Genomic DNA, 17,498 nt, shown 5'->3' on the forward strand with positions numbered 1-17,498 from the left:
AAATTCCAATTGTGATAATTGTTAATGAAGTAGAGGTTCTTGATGCTGTAAAGACCAATAAATGTGGGATTTCCTGAGGATGGTCAGATGTTAATTAGATCATGAGGGGCAGGAAGAGCATTGTAGGTAGGGAACAGCATACATGAAGGCCCTGTGGTAGAAGGAGCTGCAAAGTCTTAGGAGACTGAAAGAAGGCCACTGTTGCTAGACTGTAGTGGGAGAGGGTGGTACAAAATGGGGTTGGACAGATAAATAGGGGTCAAACCACATAGGGCCTCTTAGGCTGTGTAGGATGAGCATCTTGAGGAATAATTTAGATACAGTATAATTCACTCATTGTGAGTACACCCTCAGTGAGGTTAGTGAATTTAGAGTTGTGCATCCATTTGATTGCCCCCAGAAGTTCCCTCGTGCATGTTTGCAGTTGATGCCTATTCCTGCCCTAACCCACTGATCTGCTTTCTGTCCCTATGAATTTGCCTTTTCAAGAAACATCATGAAAATAGAATCATACAGTTTGTAGTCTTTTGTGTCTGACTCCTTTCACTTTACATAAGGTTTTTGAAGTTGATCCATATTGTAACATTTATCATTGTTTTGTTCTTTTTAATTGCTAAGTAGTATTCCATTGTGTGGAGATGCCACATTTTGTCTATATATTGATGGACATTTGGAACGTTTCCAGTTTTTGGCTGTTATGAATAATGCTACTGTGAACATTCATATACAATACATCCACAGAGGACATATGTCTTTATGTCTCTTGAGTCAGTTCCCAGGAGTGGAATTGCTGGGTTGTATGATAAGTTTATGCTTGACTTACTAAGAAACTGCCAAACTGTTTTCCAAGGTTTCCATACCACTTCACATTCTCAAGGGCAGTATATGAGGGCTCCAGTTTCTCTACATCCTATAGTTGATATTGACTGTCTTTTTGATTATAGCTCTTCTAGGGGGGATATAGTATTATCTCATTGTGGTTTTAATTTGCAGATCATTTCATGAGCTTACTAGCTATTCATTTATCCTCTCTGGTGAAATGGCTATTAAAAACTTTTGCCCATCTTTTTTTTTTTTTTTTTTTTTGCGGTTTGCGGGCCTCTCACTGTTGTGGCCTCTCCTGTTGCGGAGCACAGGCTCCGGACGTGCAGGCTCAGCGGCCATGGCTCACGGGCCCAGCCGCTCCGCGGCATGTGGGATCTTCCCAGACCGGGGCACGAACCCGCGTCCCCTGTATCGGCAGGCGGACTCTGAACCACTGCGCCACCAGGGAAGCCCTTGCCCATCTTTAAATTGGGTTATCTTCTTGAGTTGTAGGAGTTCTTTAGATATTATGGATACAAGTCTTTTATCAGACAGATGATTGTCACATTTTTTTCCCCAGTCCATCTTTTCAGTTTTCTTAATGGTGCCTTTTAAAAGCACAAAAGTCTTAAATTTGATCAAGTCTGATTTATCAGTATTTTCTTTTTGAGTAAAAATGCGCAAAGGTGGTCACTGAAGCCAAAGATGTGGATTAGATAACTCAGGAAAAGGGAACACAGAATGAGAAGAGGAGAGGGTAAACTGGAGCTTTGAGGAATCCTAATATTTACTGTTGTGCGAATGAGTAAATATTTCAAGTCAAATTACATGGGCCCAGAAAATGTCCTTTAGGCTTAACAGCCATGGAGCGTGCTGTTAACCTTACTATACTGAAGCCAGATTGCAATGAGATGAAACGTGCGTGGGAGGTAAAGAAATGTTGAAGGTGAGTGTAGAAGAGCTCGAGGGTATGGAAGAAGAGCTCTGTCTTGCTCTAGAAAAGCAGGATAGATGCGGTTATCCCAGGAGTTGAATGATGAATCAAATGAAGTTTTCTCTGATTCTTTTTCCTCTTTTTCCTCTTTAAAATTTTCAATGAGAGAGGGAATTTCCTTATTCAGCACCTAAATAGTGACCCAGGTATAATGCTACATTTGGAAAATATGTGGTATAGGTATTGCTCCATTTAAGGTCACATGAGTTCCCTGCCTGTTTTCTCTTTATACTTTCTCTCCATTTATTTCTTCTGAATATTTTCAAAATGAAAAAAGTAATAAATGCACATAGCTTTTTGAAAAGTGAAATGGAGGCCCAAACTCTCTCATCTAAAATTCTTAGGTCAGAAATATTTTCGACTTCAGAAATTTTCAGATTTTAGAAAGGTAGTCTATATATAGTATTTATTAGTGAGTACTCTTCTTGGGGTAATACCTGTAAAACACATTCATATTTCTTCATTGAAGCATAATATTTATACTGAGTTGCATAAGTAGAGACTATAAATAGCTTCCTGTCAGTTCAGGTCAGGTTTTGGCCCCCAGAGAGTTTATATAAGATTAGATCTTTTTTTTTTTTTTGGTACACGGGCCTCCCACTGCTGTGGCCTCTCCCCTTGCGGAGTGCAGTCTCAGCGGCCCTGGCTCACAGACCTAGCCGCTCCGCAGCATGTGGGATCTTCCTGGACCGGGGCAAGAACCCGTGTCCCCTGCATTGGCAGGCGGACTCCCAACCACTGCGCCACCAGGGAAGCCCTAAGATTAGCTCTTAATGTTAAATGTAAGTAAAGAAAAGTTAGGGTTTTGTTTTGCTTTGTTTTGGTATTTTTCTGAATTTTAGAACTGTGGGTAGGAGACGGTAGTACCCAAAGTCCTGTAATGAAAACCAGTAGTCCTTTGCTCCACTCCTTCACAGCCCTTGTCCTGTTCCACAGAGGCAGCTAAGTATATGCCATATTTGTATCTTCTGATTGTTGCCTCCATGTTTTCAGATAATATGCTTATACTATTTCTTGACTTACAAATATTAGACATTATTTCTTGACTTCCTTTTATACCCCATCTCTCTTCTCTCCATCCTTCAGATTTGGTTATGTCACAAAGTTGTTTCCACGAAGTTGTTTATATCGTTAAAATGTTTACACCATTATCAGTATTGAAATATTGTTCATTTTAGATACAAATGATTATATTTTCTTTCTACTATAGTTTTGTTGTTGTTACTTTATGTTTTTACTTGTATGATCTTTATTATACTTATCCTTAATTCTTCTAAGGTGTCCATGATATTATCTGTCACTCCATCTTCCCTGTTGAGACTTCTTGTGTTCTGGAGACCTGCCCCTGGAAGTGTTCCATATGTCTGCTCCACTTTGTACCAGTAGTCTTTAGGCCTGCTGTGCAGGTACAATCCTGGAACTTGCACTTTGTGCCTCTCCTAAGTTATAATGATGGTTTTGTGTATTCTGTGTTTTTCTCTTCCTTGATTTAGTCCTTTATTTTGATAGAGTACATCTTCCAAGAACTTCCTTTAGAAGGGTGCATGGGAAATTAATTTTCTGGCTGTACATCTAAGAGGATGTTGATTGACTTGTTTAAAAGGATTTTTTTAAACTTTAGAAAGTTATCTTTATCTCCCCTACGTTTTTTTCTTTTTGTATGTATGTGTTTATGTATGTATGTATGTGTTTATGTATGTATGTATGTGTTACTATACTTTTTTCATTTGGAGCTCTTCTCCTAAGTTTGATCAGTAAATGAGAAAGGCCAAGAACAGTTTGTGGAATGGGGGAGCAGAGGTTGGATTGCATTGAACTGAGTTGTGGAAGCAAGAAAGTGAAGAGCATTGTAGATATAATTTAGAAAGTTTGGTTATAGAGGGAAAGAGAATAGGAGCATTGAAAAAATTTTTACTTTTTTTTAACATCTTTATTGGAGTATAATTGCTTTACATTGTTGTGTTAGTTGCTGCTGTATAACAAAATGAATCAGCTATATGTGTACGTGTATCTGCATATCTCCTCCCTCTTGCGTCTCGCACCCACCCTCCCTATCCCACCCCTCTAGGTGGTCAAAAAGCACCCAGCTGATCTCCCTGTGCTATGTGGCTGCTTCCCACTAGCTATCTATTTTACAATTAGTAGTGTATATATGTCAGTGCTACTCTCTCGCTTCGTCCCAGCTTACCCATCCCCCTACCCGTGTCCTCAAGTCCATTCCCTATGTCTGCGTCTTTATTCCTGTCCTGCCCCTAGGTTCTTCAGAGCCATTTTTTGTTTCTAGATTCCATAGCTATGTGTTAGCATATGGTATTTGTTTTTTTCTTTCTGACTTACTTCACTCTGTACGACAGACTCTAGGTCCATCCACCTCACTACAAATAACTCAATTTCGTTTCTTTTTATGGCTGAGTAATATTCCATTGTATACATGTGCCACCTCTTCTTTATCCATTCATCTGTCGTTGGGCATTTAGGTTGGTTCCATGTCCTGGCTATTGTAAATAGTGCTGCAATGAACACTGTGGTACATGACTCTTTTTGAATGATGGTTTTCTCAGGGTATATGCCCAGTGGTGGTATTGCTGGGTCTTATGGTAGTTCTATTTTTATTTTTTAAGGAACCTCCATACTGTTCTCCATAGTGGCTGTATCAATTTACATTCTCACCAACAGTGCAAGAGGGTTCCCTTTTCTCCACACCTTCTCCAGCATTTATTGTTTGTAGATTTTTTGATGGTGGCCATTCTGACTGGTGAGAGGTGATACCTCATTGTCGTTTTGTTTGCATTTCTCTAATGATTAGTGATGTTGAGCATCCTTTCATGTGTTTGTTGGCAATCTGTATATCTCCATTGGAGAAATGTCTATTCAGGTCTTCTGCCCATTTTTGGATTGGGTTGTTTGTTTTTTTGATATTGAGCTGCATGAGATGCTTGTATATTTTGGAGATTAATCCTTTGTCAGTTGCCTCATTTGCAAATATTTTCTCCCATTCTGAGTGTTGTAATCACGACAGTATGGTACTGGCACAAAAACAGAAATATAGATCAATGGAACAGGATAGAAGGCCCAGAGATAAACCCAAGCACATATGATCACCTTATCTTTGATAAAGAAGGCAAGAATATACAGTAAAAACAGCCTCTTCAATAAGTGGTGCTGGGAAAACTGGACAGTTACATGTAAAAGAATAAAATTAGAACACTCCCTAACACCATACACAAAAATAAACTCAAAATGGATTAAAGACCTAAATGTAAGGCCAGACACTATAAAACTCTTAGAGGAAAACATAGGCAGGACACTGTATGACATAAATCACAGCAAGATCCTTTTTGACTCACCTCCTAGAGAAATGGAAATAAAAACAAAAATAAGCAAATGGGACCTAATGAAACTTAAAAGCTTTTGCATAGCAGAGGAAACCATAAACAAGATGAAAAGACAACCCTCAGAATGGGAGAAAATATTTGCAAACAAAGCAACTGACAAAGGATTAATCTCCAAAATGTACAAGCAGCTCATGCAGCTCAATATCAAAAAAACAAACCACCCAATCCAAAAATGGGCAGAAGACCTAAATAGACATTTCTCCAGAGAAGATATACAGCTTGCCAACAAACACATGAAAGGATGTTCAACATCACTAATCATTAGAGAAATGCAAATCAAAATTTACTTTTGTTTTTAAAATGGGAGAACCATAATGGACGTTGAAATTCTGTATCAGTGTGAACTTTTATAATTTTTTATAGCAACTAGTGACATAGACTACTTATGCTATGCATTTTCTTGGAAAACTGTTTCTATTCCTTTGTTGATGTGGAGGAGCCTTTAGAAAGGATGGGATGAAAATATGGGGTAGGAGGGTGGCTGATAGAGTGAGGCCCCTGAATTGTCAGGTGAGGAGGATGGCAAAGAGCCCAGGTACACTCCCAGGGCTGAGGCCGCCTCTTCCTTTGAACTGCATAATACAATTTATTTAATACATGAAAGGGTTGGGGGCAGTGGACAAGTTTATATGATTGGTGATAGGAAATTGAGGGACTTTTATAATAAATATCATGTAAACAGCAAAAGTGCCTGATCTCATGGTCAGATCCACAGGGGCTTCCTTCACACAGGAAATCTGTTGTTAAGAGAGAACAGTCTATTCTCCTCTGCTGGAAAGAAGGCTTTTTCACTTTTGGAACAAGAGGTTTCTTTTATAACCGTCATTAGAAGAAAAAAACCATTTGCTAATAGCCCATGTTTATTATTCTTTTCTGAGTTTTGTGAAGGATGATGGTTCTTGATACAGATATGTTTTTGCCATAGCAACAGGGACAGACATACACTGGAAAAAAGCAGTGTAAACAACAGATAGTCTTCTTAACGCTGGGCAGATGCTCAGATTTATTGACCGTGGTCAAGTACTAACCTCCCCTTATCTGCCATGTTATAACGCTATATTCCTAGCACTGCATGTTCTTATCCTCCATTTCTATGGATGTGTAAAGGCCATCCCATTGCAGTTGCATTTTGTGGGAAGTATGCAAACTGGAAGTAGTGTGACATGGAAATAATTAATAAGGCTTACTATGCATAAAATATGAAATAATGAAGTCTCCAAAATCAGTCACTTTGGAATGAAAGTCAGATGTAATAAAACACCATGAAGAAAGGCAAACTATTCCCATGATACAGTATGCTGTTTTTTAAGGAAAAGCACTCTGCAAAAATATTAGAGGAATTCCTGAAAAAAATTTAAAAGGAGCATAAAACAAACACTATAGTGGTTGAAAACATCAGCGTCCTGAGAATGCATCCTCCTACTTTATTCCTGTAGGAAAATTAAGCTTGATTTCTGTGAGGTCTTCAGAAATGTATTCCTCACAGAAAATGAGCCCTTTTATGGTTGTACATGTATTCATTGATAACTTTCTGACTGTTAACCAACCTATGTGGAATGACTTGAGCTTTTAACTTTAACTCTTTAAAAATATATATTTAAACTATAAAAGTGTTGTTACTAAAAGTTTAGGAAATAGAGAAATGAAAAGTCATTTGTATTGCCACATCATTAACCTGCTGTTAACATTTTTTATGAATCTCTCTCCTAGTATCTAACTATGTATTAAATAATGGCAGTGGTAATACGCTTATTTTGCTTTCTGATTTAAATAGAATGCCTCTAAGAGTTTTGCTCTGTGAGTGTAATGTTAAGTTTTGGTTGAGATAGGTTTTTTTTTTTAATATGATAGTTAGGGATTTTCCTTTGCTTTTTCCTAAAAGGTTTTAAAATCCTGTATTGGTGTTAGGTTTTATCATTTGATTATAGCACCTAATGACATAAATGCTTGATTCTGCAGGTTTTTCTTGGAAACCAGATTCTATTCCTGTGTATTCAGGTGTCACAGTATGCTGGTGACTCCCAGTGTGCACTGTGTACATATGTTGGGTTTCCCACCGGCATATCAAGCTCAGTGTGCCCATGGCCAACCCCTTCTGCATCTCGCAGTCCTCTCTGCATTCCGGTCTTGTGAATGCTAGAAACCAGAGGACGGTTTAGATCCCTCACCAGATTATGTCAGTCCTCCTTTTCAAGTGGTCTCTCTTCTCCCTCCAAGTTCACTGTTCTAGGTCTGGCCTTGGACATTCAGTGCTGTGTATTACAGCTGGTCTCCTCACTTGTACTGCTTTTTTTCTTTTTGTGTCTGCTAGCTGCTGTTCGTAGGCTTCTCATTTCCTATGTGGAATGTTCTTCTGATAAAAACAAGCTTAACTTAAAGTTGTTTATTTAGAGTGCCAGTCAGGATACTGCAATTCAACAGCTCACAATGGGGAGGAGGAGGGCTCTGCTGGAGCCTGGTACCCTGTGTTCAAGGATGCAGGGAGGCATGCAGACCCAGGGTGGCCGTCTCTCAGGGGGGGCTGCCACTGGCATCTTGTGTCTTCTCCTGGCTGCCTCTTTGTCGTCTGTATTTGTCCCAAGCATTGTTGGAATGGGCAGAATCCTTTGCTTATCTTGACCATCTGGAAAGCACATAGAACAGCTTGACTGTTAAGCTACTGGGATGGTCTTCTGGATAGGGCTTTCCTACCTCTCCCCTTAGAGGGATAGCATTGTCAGCCTTGTATCCCCTCTAGCAGAGTCATGCTGCTAGAGGTCCTAAGTAAATGTCAGAAAGGATTTGAGGTCCCAGTTGTATATATCTTGTGTCAGACTGAGGTAGAGAAGGACAGAAAATAGTACTGGAAAGACAAAGCCAACAAACTGGCCTTTGTGAAGCAGTGAGAGGCATCATTGCAGATGCTTGAAAAAGCAGGCTGGAAAATGTGCTGATGCTAAGAACCCTGATATTTGTGTACATGGACATAATCTTATTTGGCTTCACAATAACCCTGTGAACTGAGTAGAGATTATTACCTTTCTGTTTCACAGATGAAGAAACAGAGCCTTTGAAATTCATCAGTTTGCCCAACATCACATAGTTAGTATTTAATAGAGTCATGACTTGAACTTAGGTTTCTGATTGCCAATTTTATGTACTTCATGTTACCTTTCTCAAAACTGGAAGAATGATAGGCTAACAGTGGCCAATCTCCGTGTCATCAGGTAAATTACATTAGGGATAGCACAAAGGAAAAATAAAAATTTACCTATCTTAATCCATATTAATTATTTTTATATTTTAAAAACAGCTTTATTGAGATATAATTCACATCCATTACAATCCACTCATTAAAGGGTACAATTCTATGGCTTTTAGTATACTTAAGAGTTATGTAGCCATCACCATTATAAATTTTAGAATATATTCATTGCCCTAAAAAGAAACCCTTTTAGCTATCACTGCCCCCCTCCCCCCAATCCCCACCCCAGCCCTTGGCAATCACTAATCAACTTTTTGTCTCTATAGATTTATCTACTCTGGACATTTCACACAAAATCATACAATATGTGGTCCTTCTTTCATTTTCTGTTTTCAGGTTTTATCTATGTTGTAGCATGTACCCGTATTTCATTTCTTTTCAGCAAAGTTTCTGCTGAAAAATCAGCTGATAGTCTTATGAGGGTTCCCTTGTACATAACTAGTTATTTTTCTCTTGCTGCTTTTAAGATTCTCTCTTTAACTTTCGACATTTTAATTATAATCTGTCTTGGTGTGGATCTCTTGGGTTCATCTTGTTTGGGACACTCTTTGCTTTGTGGACCTGAATGTCTGTTTCCTTCCCCAGGTTAGGGAAGTTTTTAGTCATTATTTCCTCAAATATGTTTTCTGTCCCTTTTCTTCTGGGACCCATATAATGTGGATGTTAGAGCATTTGCTGTTGTCCTACAGGTCCCTTAAACTATCCTCATTTTAAAAAATTCTTTTTTTCTTTTTGCAGTTCTGTTTGGAGATTTCCACTACCGTGTCCTCCAGGTCACTCATCTGTTCTTCTGTATCACTTAGCCTGCTGTTGTTGATTCCCACTAGTGTGTTTTTCAGTTCAGTTGTTGTATTCTTCAGCTCTGTGAGTCCTGTTTGGAACTTTCTTATATTTTCTATCTCTTTGTGGAATTTCTCACTGTCTTCCTCCCTTGTTCTCCCAAGTTCAGTGAGCATTTTATGACCATTACTTTGAACTCTTTATCAAGTAAATTACTTATCTCCATTGCATTAAAGTTTTTTTTCTGGGGTTTTATCTCGTTCCTTCATTTAGAATGTGTTCCTCCATTTCCTCATTTTGCTTGACTCTCTGTGTTTCTGTGTATCATGTGAAGCAGCTCTCTTACCCTGTCTTGAAGGGATGGCCCTATGTGGGAAATGAACCTTATTGTTTAACCTTGCCCTGGTTCTTCGTTGTCTCTTGAACTCTCTTTCCACTTGTTTCAGTCTGTGGGGTCCAGAAACACAGTCCTCCTGTCGGCCTGGGCCTGGCGCTCAGTGGATGTCCCCTGTGCGGGCTGTGAATGCCTGTGGCTTTGGTGGGGTTGTGCGAGTGGAATGGAGGTGTGCGGCTGCTCAAGAGCTGCATCTCTTGGTGCTGTGGCTCGAGCAGGGCTGTTCACACACTGCTTTTAGCAGGTTAGGATGAGAGGGCAAAAATGGTGTCTGCCAGTGCCAGCAAGGTAGGGGGAGCCTGTAAAGATGCCATCTGTCAGCATTCCATCCCTGGAGAGCCCCAGCAGACTTCTGCCCCTTTGGCAGTTGCTGTAAGATTACTAAGTGAATTTCCCTCACAGATGGTCTAAGCTCTTTACAAACTGCTGCTCTTTGTGCGGGGTCCTGGGGCAAGTGGTTCTTTACACATGCTATTTAAGAGCAGAGTCTTCATCCCCTGCCATCCTGAGTTACTCCTGAACATAAGCGCTGTTGGTTTTCAAAGCCAGACGTTTTGGGGGCTCTTCTCTCTGTTGCAAGACCCAAAGGTTGTGGTGCCTGGTGTGGGTATAAACCCCTTACTCCTCGGGGAGAAGCTCCGTTTATTTGTTTGTCTATTGCTTGATTTGTTGATTGATTTTATTAAGATTTCTTTCAATTGTGGGTCACCATATTGGGAGTGGGGTTTTTGGTGAGAGCATGCCTTTCCTACCTGTCTCGACGAGGCCCTTGTATCCTTTGTTGTGGAGCAGGTGTTTTGGCAGTTCTCAGGTTCTTTTCAGAAGGATTTGTTCCCTGTGTAGCTGTATATTTGTTGTGTCTGTGGGAGGAGGTGAGTTCAGGATCTTCCTATGCCACCATCTTAAACCCAGTTTTCTTACCATTCCTTTGTAGTAAGTTTTTAAATCAGGAAGTGTGAGTTCTCCAACTTTGTTCATTTTCAAGATTGTTTTGGGTGTTCTGGGTCCATATGAGTTTTAGGATCAGCTTCTCCAATTTCTGCAAAGAAGTCAGAAGGTTTTTGATAGGGATTCCTTTATCTGTAGATCAATTTGGGGAGAATTGCCATCTTAACAGTAGTAAGGCTTCTGATCCATGAACATGTTATATTCATTTCCATACTCTTAAACAACCAGTTTTGTCAGTCCAGTTCTTCTAGATATGGATGTTCATATTAAGTGTGTTGTATTTTGCAAAGTAGCATTAGTGGAATTGAAGTCCTCCTGACTGGATTGTCAGGCATAGTGCAGAGGTTTAACTATTGCTCTTAATTAAACATGACTTGAATTGATAGAAAATGATACTTGGAAATAATGTGAAGAAACTAGTATGAGTAATACCTGCTTTATGATTTTCATATGAACCTTCACATACAAAGTGGTATGGTTTGTTTTGTAGTTTGGTTTTTTAAATTATCATTTTTATCCTAAATATGTCTGACATAGGAGAGGGATTGCTTCAGGCACTTTCAGGTCTAGTACCTGGAGATAGGGGTACATATCAGAAGAGTAGCTTACATAGCTGTAATTAGGGAGGTCCTTCAAAACTTTGCGATAAAATTTAAAACCCTCTCACATTTGTGTTTCTATGGCATAAATAGTCTTTTCCAGGCTTGTCATGGTCAAGTACCAATAATGTAATAATGATGATCGTACCAGAAGCACCAAAGGCAGCTATTGGCATGCTATGTGGTGGGGCTCTAGGCATGGTTAGTTTGACTAAGTATTCTAAGAGGCCCCATGGAGTTTGTCATCTCTGACAGAGGACTTTAATGCATTAGTGATGAAAAACGGCTCACTACTGGCTTGTGATCTTCCAGAGAGTGTAAGACAATGCAGCACTAAGTGAGTGCCTCTTGTCTTATTTAAACACATATATTCAGACCATTTGTTTGGGTACAGTGTTCCATCTTGTGTCAGCCTCATCAAAGGCTTGAAATAGAATAGGTGATATATAATATCTATACATTAATATTTTATTTATTATTGGATATAATGTCTAGATACTAATATTACCTACTCGTTTTCCTGTTTTATTACTTATGAATGATCACCCAACTATTATAAAACTAGACTTTTTAAAAACAGGATATTCTTTTAGCTTATTTTCTCCTGTGTGTTGATCCTTTCCGGTTTCTTGTTCCTCCCTGTTCCTTGTTGATCAGAGTCCTGTGGAAGAAATTGGTTTTGTGAGTCCTGTTGCTCTTCAGTTTGGTTAGTAACACTGTCAGAGGTGGGATCAGCCACACAAACACCTATCTTTGGTCCAGAGCACAGTAGGGGAGAGGTGGAACAAATGGCTGCTCGACAGATGTGTACTTAGGGTTGTGAGGCCCTGTTGTTCACCCTCCTTGTCTACTGCCCCACCTCCAATACATGCTTAATAAATGAAAATCCCCAAATTAGAGCTTCATTCTTTTGGATTAAGGCTTCCATCCTTTGTTAAAATTCACAAACAGCATGAACTGTTACCTTGTTAAACATTATGGATAGTTTGGGTAATTTATATTTAATTGGTTTTGTATACAGAGTTTGATAGATTTCAGTGGGGGCAGAGAGATAGAGGACACACAATTCAATTACTAGGTACTTTAGAGGAATGTAGGAGAAAACCAGAAAAAAAGCAAGGGCTGTCTGGAATCATGAATATAGCTTATTCGGACACTATTATTTTACCTAAGGGCAGCCTTTTATGGCCCCAGGAATGTCTGTGATGACCCTCATCTTCCTTGGAATATTCTTAGAGCAGGGTTAGGAAACTCCAGGCCCGTGGGCCAAATCTAGTCTGCCACCTGTTTTTGTAAGTGAAGTTTTATTGGAACATAACCATTCTTATTCGTTTACAAACTCATTGTGCCTACTTTCTTGTTACATTGGCAAAATTGAGTAGTTGTAACAAATATGGCCCACAATGTATAAAATATTCTGGCTCTTTACGGGAAAAGTTTGCCAATAAACTTGTCTAGAGAGTCTAGACTTTTAGAAGGTTAAGCATGGATCATAGATATCTTAAACTTACTTCAGACTTCTTTAACTTTTAATATTACCATTATGTGGACTCAAGGGCAGTGATCTTAAGGAAGGATCACTACTTATATCAGGATGAATGCTTGTTCAAAAAAAATGTGTAACTTCAAAAATATTTGTAAAATAAAGGATGACACTGCTATGTTTAAAACCTAAGTAGCCATTGGAAAATTAATATCTGATTATACATGTACCTGTTACACCAGCCTCTTTCAGGTGCTCCCATCTTATTACATGAGAAAAATGTTACAGTTCCCACCATAGGCATTCATCTTCTATCATTTCTGAAGATGAAGTATTTATGTTAGACATTGTAACTTATTTAATTAAATATGAATATAAATATAAAATGCTAATCTCACTGTTGGAAATTTTTAAAGTGTTTTAGCTCAGGTATGTCTTGTCTTCCTTTCTCTCTCTCAGCTTGAAGTCCATGGCCCAAAATGACTCTACCACTGGAGACTTTCTTCCGTAAAGAGGAAGACCACACAGGAGGCTGGGATGAGCATGCCACTGCATCAGATCTCTGCCATTCCATCCCAGGATGCCACCTCTGCTAGAGTCTACAGAAGTAAAACCAAAGAAAAGGAGAGGGAAGAGCAGGTATTGGGGAAATACCTTTCTTAGTTTCATTATTTTTGTTCTTTTCATTAAATACAGTCTAGAATAAGCTCTGACGATCAAGTTTTCTCTAATAATAAATTTAAAAAGCACATGGTGTGAACAGTTTTGCTCAGAAGTTGTCTTTTTGTAGGTTTCTAGGTTTTCAGATTTTGCAATCAACTTATTCTGCCATGATTATATCATGACTTATTTATCTTCATTGGTTAAATATTTCTGCTAAATCACTGAGAAAAAGTTCTTTGGATTCTCAGAATATGATGCAAAGGATGAATTTATTTGAGCAAAAACATATGCCTGCTGCAAGGTTGTCATAGTTAACATCAGAGTCTACCTCTGCTCTCATATGGCTTTTGATTGGGCCTGACAATTAAATATGCGTTAGAATCTAATAAGGTCAGTGGTGGAGGAAGTTCAGGACCACCTAATCCCAGCCCAAGGCACCAGGAATGGCTTCCTTGAAAAAATGACATTTACATGGAGACCCCGAACCTGGAATTAGCTAGGAGAAAGAGTGTTCCTGGGACATGCTGAAAGGCCAGAGGTTAGAGCAAGGTGGATTTGAAGATACTAAAATAGAATAACTGGAATATAAAGGTTGAATGGGTAGTGGAAAGATAGGAGGTTGGAAAAGTTATAGGAGTTACCTTAAGGAGTTTCGATTACTTTTGCAAAAGAATGAATGATCAGATTTGTGTTTTTAAATCTTTCATCCAGCCTGCAATTTGGAGGATGAATTGAATGGGTGGCAGGGAGACCAGTCAGAGAATTATTTAATAGCCTACTTAGGCCAGGTTTGACAAACTTTTTCTGTAAAAGGCCAGATAATGAATATTTTAGACATTGTGGGTCAGACAGTCACATCTCTTCAACTCTGCCATTGTAGCATGAAAATGGCCAAAGACAATATATAAATGAATGGACATGACTGTGTTCCAATAAAACTTTATTTACAAAAACAGGAGACAAGTCAGATTTCACCTGTAGGCTGTAGTTTGCTGATATTTGGCCTAGGGAAAAGTTGATGGTGACTTTGTCTAGGATAGGCTTAGTGGGGATAGAGATTTACATTATTAATCCAGTGGGCTTGATGATTGAATGTGGGGAGGGACAGGGAGGAATCAGAGATGACCCCTGTCTTCTTGCCTTTACAGTGTGCTTTACAAACATTTGCTCCTTAGTTCTTAGAGCATTCCTATTTTATAGTTAAACTTAATCTTTGCCCAAGACTCTAAAGAATCCTTGTTAAATCAAGAATTGATGTCTTGTGTGAAGTTGACCCATTATAGGTGATGGGACACCATTCTTTCCATTATTACGTATAGAATAAAGAAAGAATCTATCGTATTTCTTAAAGTACATGGACTATAGAAAATGAAAAGGTGCCAGGTAAATTGAAAAGGTCTCTGTATTCTTAAACTGTATTCTTAGTTTGTGGAGTTTTTTTTCATTGCTTGTATTGTCAATCTGCACCCTTTCCATTTTCTGAGCTCTTAGAAGTGTGGCCAGCATTGTCTCACTAGGAGTAGTGGTGGGGTAGATGGTTTCAGAATGTCATATTTTCAGTATTTTAGTTTTTTTCAACATGCTGGGGACGGGAAAATATCCCTAAATATCTTTCCCATGTTCTATCAATTTTCATTTGTTAGTCTTCATTTAAGTTTCAGTTAAATTAATAGTCTTTTCTTATAATCCTTCTTAGCCCAAATGGATTTTTAAATACCACAAGTAGAACATTTCCTTGGTCTAGGGTGCTTGCCTGTATTAAGTTGAGGCTGTGAGTTCCTTATTCATTGTAGTGTCGAGTTTGGTTATCAGATGGTGGGAATTTCTTGGTATATATATGAGGAAGCTATACATATTTGTTTGGAATAGATACAGGAAGATGTCCAACATTTTAGCAAGGAAGAGAGATCTCTTTTGTTCTAAAACTCTGTTACAGATTTGTTGTAGGTGGGTATTCAGTAAATACTTACTGAATGATATGATCTATTTGATGCCATTTTTAAGGTTTAAATAAGTAGCATTAACCAGCTGTTTCATGGGATTGGGATTTTGATTGGTATTGGGAAGAAGAACCATCCTGCCCCACCTTCATAGGGGGAATAGTTTGAATACACGATGGCAAGTGTGACAGTTCTGGGAATCATTGTGCCAAGGTGAGGTGGCAGGTAGTGGAAGAGCCACTGAGACAGGAGCTTGAAGAGCCCCCAGAAGAGCTTTGGCAGCAGCTGGCACAGCCTCTGAAAAATGATTTTGTAGGTTTCTAGAGTCTGAAATGTGGTATCAGGATGGGTTTGGAAAGTAAATTTTTGTCCAGTGAAGGCTTTTTTCCTTTATCCAGTTTCCCAGGTGCAGTGAGTTCAAAACAAAATCCTTTGGTACAATTTCTGATCCTCTTGTGCTTGGGAGAGGAGGAGAGGAGGGAAAGAGAAGCTATGCAAAGGCACCCCTTCCTTCCATCCCATCATCCACTGTTCTCAGAACCTGAAAGCTGGCAACCTGAGACAGTCCATTACATCAATAACAATTTTATTCCTTCTGAATCTTGTGAGAAGAGAGGAACATCGCAGTTTACACAGAATCAAATAATGTAACTGTTAACGTGGACACAGTTTTACCTGTTTATCAGATGTGAGATTCTCTCTGTAGCACCCATTGCCCAAGCCCGTATCTACAAGTCTAAGAGTTAATGACTTTTACACAGTAGTCAGTACACTTGATGAATAAATGAATGAGTTCAGTTTTAATGATATGGGGACTGCTGTGGAGGTGAGAGGAATGTTTTGCAATCCATAAAAGGATTTCTTCTGCTGTTGCTTATGAACTGGGTAAATGTTTCTTGAATATTTTTTTTTTTTAGCGTTTTATAAGTATTGCTCCATTGCCGTTACACTCTGGTCTGCATTTAGAAACCTGATGTTGTGGTTGTTTGCATTCTTTCAAAAGAAACATATTTTTTATAGCTTTTTGCAGAATACTTTCTTCTTATAGTGTGAGGAGTTATTTGGTTAAGTCTTGCTGTTCTTGATGGCTTTCTTTGGTTCTTGTGGGGGATTTTTGAGCCTTTAAATCTTCTTTCAATTCTGAAACCTTTTCTTCTACCTTTAATCATGAACTCTAAACTCTGATTCTCTCAAGGATTGCTGCTACAGGTTAAATTTCCATATTCTCTTGGCTATTGTGTATTCCCAGATTCATTCCTCTTAGTTCTGTACTGTGGTCCTTTGGAATTGACCTTTTCCAAATTGCCCTATTTTGCTGACTCAGCACTGCTGATTTTTGCTTCTTTCTCTGTCCAAGAAGGTTCTTAATTGATCTGTTGCTATCTGATTGCATTTTGATTAATTTCTTATCTGGATTTATTCTGTTTTGTGGTTTGATACATCTCTTTATGTTTTTTGAGATGTTTTTATTATGTTTTAGTTTGTTTTTAAATAGGTTTATTATGGAATAATTGACATACAGTAAACAATACATATGTAAAGTATACACTTTGATAAGTTGTGAAATATATATATACACATGAAACTATCTCCACAATCAAGATTGTGAACATATCCATCACTCCCAAAAGTTTCCTCATGTCTCTTGTAATCCCTCCCTCCCACCCCTTTCCAACCCTTTCCTCAGGGAATCATTGCTCTGTTTTCTTTCACTATAGATTGGTTTGCATTTTCTAGAGTTTTATAAAGATGGATGTACATATATTATGTACTCTTTTTTGTCTCGCTTTTTCATAGCTTAGTTCTTTTGCAATTCATCCACATTGTGTGTATCAATAGTTTGTTCCTTTTCTTGCTGAGTAGTACCCATTGTATGGACCTACACAATTTGTTTATCCATTCTCGTGTTGATGGACATTTGGATTGTTTACAGTTTTTGGCTGTTACAGACAAGGTTGCTGTGTTCACACAACAACAAGCCCTTGTATGGACATATATTTCCTTTCCCTTGGGTAAATACCTAGGAGTGGGACCATATGTTCAGCTTTTTAAGATAGAAACTGCCAAACTGTTTTCCAAAGTGATTCTGTTTTACATTCCTACCAGGAGTATGAGGGTTCCAATTCTTCTAGATCTCCACCAACCCTTGGTATGGGCAGTCTTTTTAATTTTAGCCATCTAATAGGTTATTCTAGTATCTCATTGTGGTTTTAATTTGCATTTCCCTCATGAGTAATGACATTGAGCATCTTTT

At 38.6% G+C, this 17,498-nt stretch overlaps 1 protein-coding gene across 12 annotated transcripts in view; it reads left to right on the forward strand.

The window, feature by feature from the left end:
* MARCHF8 (membrane associated ring-CH-type finger 8) overlaps nucleotides 1-17,498 on the forward strand; it is a 111,788-nt gene that overhangs the window by 36,579 nt on the left and 57,711 nt on the right. For all 12 annotated transcript variants that reach the window (XR_003433780.1, XM_027111824.1, XM_027111825.1 and 9 more), the window contains one exon: nucleotides 13,101-13,280. Coding sequence is in view for 11 of the 12 variants with exons in the window: in XM_027111824.1 (XP_026967625.1) it covers nucleotides 13,179-13,280 (102 nt within the window). In the remaining variant the exon portion in view is untranslated. The remainder of the gene's footprint in view (nucleotides 1-13,100; nucleotides 13,281-17,498) is intronic.

Source organism: Aethalodelphis obliquidens, unplaced genomic scaffold (assembly GCF_003676395.1).
Source record: "Aethalodelphis obliquidens isolate GAN/ISIS:26980383/991018 unplaced genomic scaffold, ASM367639v1 scaffold11, whole genome shotgun sequence".
NCBI classification, from domain to species: domain Eukaryota; kingdom Metazoa; phylum Chordata; class Mammalia; order Artiodactyla; family Delphinidae; genus Aethalodelphis; species Aethalodelphis obliquidens.